This window comes from Dryobates pubescens, chromosome 5 (genome assembly GCF_014839835.1).
Source record: "Dryobates pubescens isolate bDryPub1 chromosome 5, bDryPub1.pri, whole genome shotgun sequence".
Taxonomy (NCBI): domain Eukaryota; kingdom Metazoa; phylum Chordata; class Aves; order Piciformes; family Picidae; genus Dryobates; species Dryobates pubescens.
In genome coordinates this window covers 28,975,120-28,985,483 of record NC_071616.1, presented here as the reverse complement: position 1 = coordinate 28,985,483, position 10,364 = coordinate 28,975,120, and the positions used below count along the sequence as shown (strand labels likewise).

At 42.4% G+C, this 10,364-nt stretch overlaps 1 protein-coding gene across 2 annotated transcripts in view; it reads left to right on the top strand.

Moving 5' to 3' along the window:
- The first annotated feature begins 1,823 nt into the window (after nucleotides 1–1,823).
- UNC79 (unc-79 homolog, NALCN channel complex subunit) overlaps nucleotides 1,824–10,364 on the top strand; it is a 108,592-nt gene continuing 100,051 nt past the window's right edge. Inside the window, exons 1-2 of one of the 2 annotated variants that reach the window (XM_054161893.1) lie at nucleotides 1,824–1,954; nucleotides 7,422–7,542. In XM_054161893.1, coding sequence (XP_054017868.1) covers nucleotides 1,933–1,954; nucleotides 7,422–7,542 — 143 coding nt within the window. In that variant the 5' untranslated portion in view covers nucleotides 1,824–1,932. Of the gene's footprint in view, nucleotides 1,955–7,408; nucleotides 7,543–10,364 lie in introns of those variants that run through there. The other variant, XM_054161892.1, reaches the window with a different exon arrangement.

The following is a 10,364-nucleotide window of genomic DNA, read 5'->3' as shown; positions in this document are numbered from 1 at the left end:
AGGTTACCTATGAAAAACACAGAAACACAGTCTGAGTGTGCAGGGATGGGGTTAAGAAAAGTAAGGCTCACCAGGAGTTGAATCTGTTGAGGGAACATGTAAAACATTGAGAAGGACTTTTATGGAAACAGCAGGGGCAAAAGGAAGGCTAAGGAAAATGTGGGTCCATTGCTGAATGGGGCAGGGGACCTGCTGATGAATGAAATCGTAAAAAGATGATTACTCAATATCTTCTTTACTTTGGGCTTTTTCTGTTAGGACCTGCTTTCAGGAATCCAAGGCCTCTAAGGCTACTGGGACATTCTGAAACAAGGAAGATGTAACTGTCAGTAGAGGATGATTGAGTAAGGGAACATTCAAGAAAACCAGACATACTGAAGTCAATGCAACGTGATAGGATGCACACATGTACTGAGGGAGCTGGCCGCTATCATTGTAAGGCTGGTTTTGATTCTTTAAAAGACCAAGGCAAGGAGAGAGCCCTGAGAAACAGAAGAGAGCAAATGTTGCTCCTATTTTTAATAAGGAAAAATAGGAGGGATGCAGGAAACTATTGGCCTTGCTCCCTGGGAAGGTTATGGAGTAAATAATCCTGGAAACCCAAATTAAAAAAAAAAACAAAAGGACAAGGAGATGATTTGGAGTAGTCAGCATAGTTTTACAAAGGGAAAATCATGCCTGACCAATCTAATAGACTTCTACACCAAAATGACTAGTTCAGTGGTGAGAGCAGAGCAGTGGATGTTTACTTTTACTTTAGCAAGACATTCAGTGTCTTCCAAAACACTGATGCTGACAAACAGATGGAGTAAGTTGACAATGAGGTGAATTAAAAGTGGCCAAACTGCCAGACTTCCACAAGTACACTCATTTTACACAGTCCAGTGTTTTGAGGAGAGTATGTTGCAACTGGCTTTTTATCTATAAACATTATGGCTCCCATGCATCAGCTGATGACATACTACTTTTTCCCCATACCTTTCTCAGAAATGTGAGGATCTGAAAAACTTTTTTTGGAAGGTTTGAAAGAAGCAGCCAATGATAAGGCCAAGTCAGGACATCTGGGAAGCTGCCAGGACACGCAGTGGTGCAATAATTTCTCTTACAGCAAACAAATTATATTGCTATTACTGTACTCCCACAACTGGTCTTTCCATCCCACATTAGTTGTGCCCTGATGGCACCTGAGGCAGTAACCATAGCTGGGAACTGGTGATGGGGAAGACACAGTCGGGACTAAGCTCAACACGAGTCCTGAGATACTTGGTGCACTATGGAAACAAGCAGGGAAACTCGGGCAGAGGCACCTGAGTACGTGCCAACTGGAGCCCAGCTGGTCGAGGGGAGTTGCAAGTAAAGCCTAAAACGGGAGAACGCAGACACAGCCTCATGAACAGCCAGAAACAGTAATGCTGCTGTCCTTGGCCTAGCTCAGTACTCCTTCTCTCTCAGCTGCTCTCAGAACAGGGCATGGGGCCGGGAGGTGCGCACCACCAGCCCCCGCAGCAATCCCAAACACCCTCGAAGCCCCGGGGGGCACTGCTGAGGGTTCACCAACATCTGCCGGCGCGGCAGCTCCCAGCCTAGCGCTGCCGCAGGCTCGGCGCTTCGGCAGGGTAACGTCCCCACCTGGGGCGGGTGCTTCAGGGATACCCTGGCGAAGACCGGACTCCTCCCGCCCCATCCCTTGCGAGGCTTCCCTTGCGAAGCTGGCCTCGCTTCGCAGCCGCCCCAGGCCCGGGCTGCTATCCGCGTTTCCCCTTTAAGAGCGCGTCCCCGCCCAGCCTCGCTCGCCTGCCGCTCCCTGGCCCGCAACCCTGCGGCAGCACCAGCGCCACCGGCACCGCTGCTAAGGCGAAGCGGTTGTCGCTGTTTTCGCCGGTGTCGGGGCAGACGCTCCTCGGCGGCTGAGGAGCAGCGCAGGCTGGCAGCATGTCCACTAAGGCGGAGCAGTGTGAGTGGCGGGGCCGGGCGTCGCGGGCCGGGACCTGTCCGAGGGGAGCAGGGGGCGGACGGCGCGGGGCAGCTGATGGCTCTGCCTTGCTGCCGGCTGTCACCCGCTCTGGAGAGGCAGCGCTGCCCGGCCTCCTCCCGCGTTGTGTAGCATCCGCATAGCAGCTAGTGCAAGGGGAGGGGGGGGCTGCCTTCATTCTGGCTCTTTCTGTCTCAGCCGCCGCGGAGTGCATGGTGGCAGTGGCCTTCAGAGCATCTCGTCTCCTTCTCCCCGCGCCTGGGTGGCGAGGTGGCCCTTCTGGGGAGGCGAGGTGTTTGTGCAAATGCAGCACTGGGAACCTGTGGGGAAGAAATGAGGCATCCTGGAATGAATGTTAAGATTGAGACCACCGGCTTGGCCCTGGGCCCCACGGTGGGAAGCGTTCAGCCTGCCTAGCGTGCCAGTGCTGTACGTGCCCTGTCCCAAAGGACGCAGCCACCTGAGAGGCTGGAGATCCAACTGTAGAGGCGGGAAGTGACCCATGCATTGCCATCTTGAAGGTGGTATTGCTTTGAAATAGAGTGAGAAAGGAGGTACGCTGTCATTTTTGTCTGTGCTGTTAACCTTCTGGGTGATACAGTCCTGCCTATGTGTAGGCTCCTGTAGCCCCCAAAGATGTCTGACAGAATCACACCAGCTGATGCCACCCCCTGCCCAGGGACTAGCATGCTTCCTTGCAGCATCAGGTGTTTTAACCACCATGTTGGCTAGATCCAATCTGAGCAAGATCAAGTGACATGCTGGTTGGGATGTTAGCAGATGGGCTATACAAGTGTTCCTCACTGTTATTAGTGCCGATAACAACTGGCGTGTCTGCGAGAGCTCAGATGGAGGCTTAAAGAAAAATACTAGGGTACCTGTGCTTGGTGCCCTAATCAAAGCTACTATTTCTCTTGATGCAGTTTCATGGTTGGTGTTGGGCAGTCTGTGTCTGCTAGGCTGGACTCACGTTGATCATGATGACATAATGTGATCTGACACCTCACATGCTGAGATTTGTTGTCCCCTTCCTCCAGGTCACTGGGAAAGGAACCTTATGTTTATATATGCCTGTGCTGAACTGATCTAAGGAAAAGAATACTTGTATTTTTTTAATTCCCCCCCTTTAGGGTTTATTGCTTATTTACAGTGATGATGATGTTGCTATTAAAATATGTCATGGATGATAATTTAGGGCACTTTTGGCTTCATAGAGACACAATGTCCTGACTGTGTAGCAGCCCCAAAGTGTGCAGAATCACAGAATCAAGCAGGCTGGAAAAGACCTCAGAGATCGTCAAGTCCAACCTATTACAGTGTTTGGATTTGTATCATTTTGTACTTTCTGCTTTCCCTGCCCCCCCATCTGAGTTCTGTATTTTTTTTCTTCTTTATTTTTATGTATAGATTATACTTGTTTAACACTAATGTGGAAGAATTTCTGCCACCTTTTGTCCCTTGGCAATGCCTTTGGCATTTTCTTCCTTTTTTATTCTGCCTTCTCTGTTCCTCCAGTTCTAATGCTTTTGGTTTGCTCTGTATGAACTTCTTTCATATTTTATCCTTGGCTGTTCTTGTTTTTCTTTTCATCCCCTTGTATTGGTCAAGACACTGCATCTTGGCTTGCCATGTCCCTGTTGCTCTTTAAGATTCACTTGGAGTCCAGGTTTCCAGATTTTTCCACCTCCTGATGTTCTTTTTCATGATACTCCAGGTAGAGTATTTGGTTAATGGACAGATCCTGTGCATTCTAACCTACAGAATGTATTTTGTTTACTAATGCTTCTCCCTTGACTAGTTCTTCTGCCATTACCAAATGTCTTTGTCTCTACGTAACTTCAAGATTTCCTCACCTGCCATTTTTAACAAATGATTGATGAACTCCAACAAAGATTGCACTGATGTCCGTACATCACTGCCAGGTGAACCTTCAAACCCCAGCTGTTGCTTCTACCCTCACTGACTTACAGGCAGGAGCCAGAATATCGTGGGAAGGAGTCAAGTCACACGTCATAATGAATCTCAGTTTACCAAGAGCAGCAGCAAAACACTACAAATGAGGAATCAGATTTACTGGAACAGAAGAGGTGCTGGTGTAAATACGTACCTGTGACTACCTCACAGGTCGTTGGCAAGTTGTGTGAACAATGGGCAAAATGGTAGCAATATGGGAAATCATCTTGAGAAGACTACCTTTCTTGTGACCGCATGCATCTTGTATCTTATACCAGTGGTATTGACAATGACTTTCATCATTTGAGTCATCATGGCATGCTTGAGATGTTCTGTTTTATTCAAAGAAAATTGGCTCCTATTCACCTTGAATAGCAGTAACTGGTGTTTAGTTGTGGTAAGTAATGTCCTGGGAATGCCTGATGCCCACACTGTTCTTCTCCAGGACAGTGCAGCAACCAGTACCATCTTTAATGACTCCTAATAGTCTTCCTATTGATTGAGTTAATTCTTACAAGGAGGCTGGAGAGTTTAGTTAGGCCTCTGCAGATCCTAGAGAGATACCCAACAAAGTATCCTGGAATAACTAACTTTTTTTTTCCCCCCCCTGTTAAGATTTTGTTTTGTGTAATAACCCTATGACAGTTACTAAGTACTTCCACAAGGTGACATCCCTTTTTAAAGAATATCTCTGAATACTCAGAAATTCAGAACACTGGGTTGTTCACACCCTTCTGTATCTTAGAAGCTGGCAGTTTTGTTCTGGAGCTGTCAGAATGTTGTGTTCTGGGAGGCCATGCTGAAATTGTCAGTATTCTCAGAAACAGAAGTGAGAGGTGAGGCTAAAACCTTTATCTTAAAGCTAATGTTAATATTTGGGCTTTATAAATAAGTTTTCTGTATTGTTATTTTGCCTGATACAATTGCCTGACAATACTGATTAACAGAAATAAAAAATATTTCCTTTATTTAAAAAGAGAGAAGTGATTTTTAGATACCCTATACACTATTGAAAGTAAGTAGCTGTAGAGAGCCAGACAGTTCTCCAAAATATATCTAGACCTGAATTCTGACATGATCTTTGGTGGTTTTTTTTATTAAATTCACTTCCAGTTCACAGCAAACCATGGCAGCCCCAGTAAACTGTGCATCTGCTGGGAGTTGTTCTTTGTTGGGTACTGTGAAATGTGGTCTGTTTTCTTTGCAAATATGGCTAGCTTCATACCTTTTTTTCCCTGGCAAGAGAAAATACATATATGAAGTAATTAATTTCTTAGTCTAACCTAATCTAGATTAGTTTTTGTAGGGGCCTTCATGACAGTTAAAAAAAAGAAAAGAAGTGTATGCATTTAAATACTCTGGTAAACTGATTTGCAAACCTGGGACTATGAGGGAGAAAGAATGAGGTACAGAACAAGGAAAGGAAAGCTGCTAAAATAAACTTCTGTAATCTGAACTGAAACATATAACGACCAAATCTTACTACCCCAGTGGTTTTGGGGGTGTGTAGGAAGCTCGCTATGACTGGTCTTGCAGAGATAAGGATAACCTCTTGCAAAGCACATTTCATGTGCCACAGGCTTCTGTGGTGGCCTGAAAGGCTCTGATCTTGCTCTTAGCTGTACTGAGGCAATCTGAGTCCCTGTGAAAAGTCTTCAGTTGTTTGGGGGACAGGAAAAATACTGATTGATTTTAATCATCCATTACTGTCCCCTTAAAATAAATTTGTGAAGTAAAGCACTTAAAATTGAGGAAATAAAAAGTCGTTGTCCTGGTTTTGCATCCTTAGTTTATTACTTTTGCATCCTTAATTTATTCCTTTTGCATATGCTTTATGACAGTGTTCCTAGCTGCATTTTCACTTGATGTTTTCCCATTTTCCCATAGACTCCAGCCCTATTTAGTCACCATGAGCTTTCTCTCTGATGAAGCAGAGTAATATTGTGAAGGAGACTTTTGTCTGTAGGAGCTTCACTTGCTGCAGAAAATGGGAGGTCCTGGTCAGTACAGCAGGAAATGGGAGAAAGGATGACGATGAAGGCAATTGGGTGCTGAAGACCGGTTATCATAATGAAATTAAAATAAATACTATTATTCATTTGATTATTTCAGTGTTCCTCATTCAACTGACAGGTGACTTGAAATTGTCAAACCTCATTGGTAATGCAGCTGTGATAGCCCAGTACATACTGCTATCTCTACTGGCAAAATGACTTGCAGTATCTCAAAGTGAGCCTCCAGCAGCAGTTCCAGGCTATTTGCTCTTGGTGTCTGTCCTTCACTCTTTCTATAATATGGATACAGTGTCATCCCTTCTCATTCAGATTGCTTTTCAGGGGTACAGGAAAAAGTCAGAATGCTCATGAAATGTTTAGATAGCACAGCAGCAACAGGCATAGCAACGCCTCTCAGGAAGTTAGCATCCTGCTGCTCAGCAGAGGAGTTAAATGGCATTTATTAAAAAATGAATACCACTGACAATGAGAATAAAACAAAGTATTGACTGATTGCTTATTTACAAAGTACAATTTGTCTTCCACACTGAGGGAGTCCTGTGGAGGAACAAGGTACAAATTAAGTAGTGAAACTACCATAATCCATATGCTCAAGGGCTGAAGTAATTCAGAAGCATCTCCCTTTTTAACTCACTATTACACACAGTCTTGAGGCATTTTAACCCAATAAAAAAAAAAGCTTTGCTTTCATTGAAGCTATGTCTGCGCTGAGTGGTGCTATGACAACTGCTGACTGGTCTAGCTGAAAGCACAGCTGAGCTGGTGCAGTCCTCTGCTACAGCCAGTGCACCCTGTTTCTCAGCAGAGTTGATGCATTTGTGCTTAGGTGTCTCTGCATGAGACTGTTGAGTGCCAAATAGGCAACATAAGTCAATACAGCTGTGGTGGGTGACCCCTTCTTTCAATACTGATCAAGGATCTCTGTTAAAAAATAACCCCACTATTGCTTCCAAAACAACAACAAAAAAATGGTTTTAGTAAAGGTGTAGAGCACCTACTGCCATTTGATCCCCCTCACCTTCTGAAGACTTGAATAATGTATAAAGTAAATGTATGGCCTACAGTAAATAATAAAGCTCTCTGCTGTCTTAGCTTATGTCTCTGCTGTGGCTGTAAAAAGTATTTATCTGTCTCACATGAACTTCCTGTGATCCGATGACTCATTTGTTATAAATGAATCTTGAGATGCTTAGAGACATAGAGGAAGTGCAAGGGTGGCTTTTTTGTTGTTTTACTGTTTTGTTGTTTAAATTTGTTAGCACTAATTTGGTCTAAGACAGATACAGGTATTCACTTCTGTGCTTTCCCCTTGGCACTCTTGCACTGGTATATTCCATTCAGTCAAAATAATAGTTTAGTTATTAAATGAATGAAAAAAATCAGGAATGGTAGGAACAGACATGATGCTATTAAAGTCTGCAAAAAATACCAACCACCAACTAAATGAAAGTTTCTTTGTTTGCTTTTTGTCTTTGATGTAGTTGCTTCCAAAATTCGTTATCTTCAGGAGTACCACAACCGGGTTCTCCACAATATTTACCCTGTGCCCTCTGGAACTGATATTGCAAACACTCTGAAATACTTTTCTCAGACCTTATTGAGGTAAGTTTTAACTAATGGTCTTGAAGAAAAAAAGAGCTAACTAATTGTAGGGGATGTTGATTGAATTTGAATTGGATGCAAGATTTAATAGGTCAATGCTCAGCCAAAAAGAGTCAGAGCATAATGTAAGAAAAGAATGGTATGAATTAATCTTTTCTGTGGCTGTTGCCCAATTTGCCCAGTTGAGCTGCTAGTGAGTGGCTGATTCTAAAATAAACTTGGTTGATTACGCATTTGCTTGGCCCGCCCAAGACTTAGGTGAATGCACAAACATGCTAAACTTGTGAAGAAAGGAGTTTGTGACCTATAGACTTTTAGATATGTATACTCATGACCTCCTTGACAGTCCTGGTGCCTTGGGATCCTAGTCCCATGAGCCAGATGAATAGAACTAGGTTCTTAACGTGCCATAGTTCTTCTGGCTGTTGCATTTGGGTTCTGGTTCAGTCCCTTGTAAAAATATGAGTAGTGACAAATTTTGTATATGGATCTGGATTTGGATGGCAACCACAGGTCAGGATTGTTCTGACCTGGAGTTTTGATGTAGTCTGATATTTAGTAATAATACATAGTACTAAATAGAATAGAATAGACTAGAATAGACTAGACTAGACTAGAATAGAATAGAACAATCATAAATACCATGCAATTACAGAATACATTTTTAATAGGAGATGCTGCCTGCTGTCTTGATAAAAAGATATGAAAATTATTGAGGTTTAATTAGAAATGACATACATTCCATGGTGCTACCTGGTGGATTCACATTTTAAAATAGTTTTAAAAATGGCTTTTGACAGTGAAAAGGTTATTTTTCTATGCCCAGGATTTGGCTGACACTAGTTTTCACAGCCAGAAAAATGCAGTTAAAGCTGCATTTCTATGTACAGCTTCCTGACTTATGCTTGGAACGACTGTCCCTGCTGCCAGAAGCTACTCTGGAAATACAGCTGTTTGCCTTATTTGATGAGGAAACACTAACAAAATACAATTAACTTGTACATTCGTACAGATACCCTGAAATCCATACAAGCTGAGAAACAAGAATTTGAACTTGAAAGAACAGCAGCATTTCATTCTAACATTCATTTAAAGTGCATGGAACATATCAAAATTCTCAACCCTGTTTATAAGAAGGAAAGATAGAAATATTATCAGTGGAAAACTTGCTCACTGTAACTTAAAAATCACTGTGAAATTTGTTTGCCTTATTATTTAGAGTGTTGATGAAACTTTTGTCAACCAGTAGTGCTTTTTAAAAGATTAATTAAATATTGTCTCATTTTATTGCAGCATTGGGAAAAGATGTTCAAAAAGTCACTAAAGATACCTCTGAAATGTATCTTTGTTCTCACATCAGGCTGTTTTAATAGATTATTTACACAACACACACTTAAATCATACATGTGTAAGATTCTGTATGACAAACCAGCCTCTGCTTAAATGATGTTGAAACTAGAAAGTTGGCCCTGATTCTGACCATTTTCTCTCTTAGCTGTAACTGCCAAGTGCTATAATGAGACTCGTTTCTTTTGGGGTACAAGTTCACTGGACAGGATAGAGGTATTCTGCTGCTTATAGAAAGAAAGTGTCTTTATAGTACTCTGTTCTCTTAATCTGTCTAAGCAGTATAGCTGACATCCTTTGTCACAAATTCTCCATGCTCAATGAACAGTGCTGTTTCTGGGCTTACTGAAAAAGATTTATACTTAGCAGCTATGAAAGCAGATCAAAAATCAGGACAGCAATTGCACAACTGAGCAACTCCATTTTTTTATTTCATGTTCAGAATGGGACTGAACCAAAATCTTGATGCTGATAATGCTGAACCCCATGAGGCAGAAGTGGTACTTGTACCTGATACGCAGGTCTACACAAATGGCTTTATCCTTGATGATCTGGGACTTGATCAGCCTCAGCTAAAAGGGCGCCAGAAATTGAAGCCAGGACTTGGGTCTGAGTTTACGTTGACTGAATTCAGATATTCAGGAAGGTCAAATCCATGTTCTAAATCCATGTAACTGGGGAATATAAACTATGGGACAAAGTCTGAGTGCTCTGGTTGAACCAGTATAAGTACATACATTTGCTGGTACTAAGAAAGAAGCTGGCTAAAAACCAAAACACACCCTGTATTTAGTGTGGCAGATGGAAAGAAGGAAAATCCCACCCACTGTGTGCAGATCTCCGCAAGATTTACCCTAAAACTAAACAGACAGGCTAAGAACCTTTCTGATGAGTGTGTTCAGAAATTTCTTTGAATATTTCACATGCTGAGACTTCTTTCTGCCTCCTACACTGAGACTCCATTGTGCGAGGATTAAACATCAGTGATGGAAGTACATGGTGGAAAATAATCTTTCTAGCTTGAGACAGAACATACGCAATGAATTTGGGCTGCTAAGAGAATGCTGATCAAACAGTAGCAAAAATGCCTGTTGATTTCTGGAGATTTTGAATCTGGTCTTCAGAATAGGATGCTTGTGATCATCTCCTATTTTAAAATAACTCTAAAAAAAAACCAAAATCCTGTTTTGATGTGTACTCTCTTTGCAGCTGGATTTTTTAGGACAAACAATTTTTGATGAACACATGTTGTCATAGGAATAATAGAGGAATAGCGATTAGTCAAAGAAATTCCATATGATGATTGGTGATTAATATACTTTTTACCCTTCCATGTTATGGACATGTTGACTGTTCTTTTCAGTGAGCTATGCCCACTGTTTTGGATCACATTCATACCTGGTATCATTCTGCTAGCTATAGTTGGATCTGACAAAGGATTAATTTGCTCCTTTGCTCTGCACATAGCTTCCATA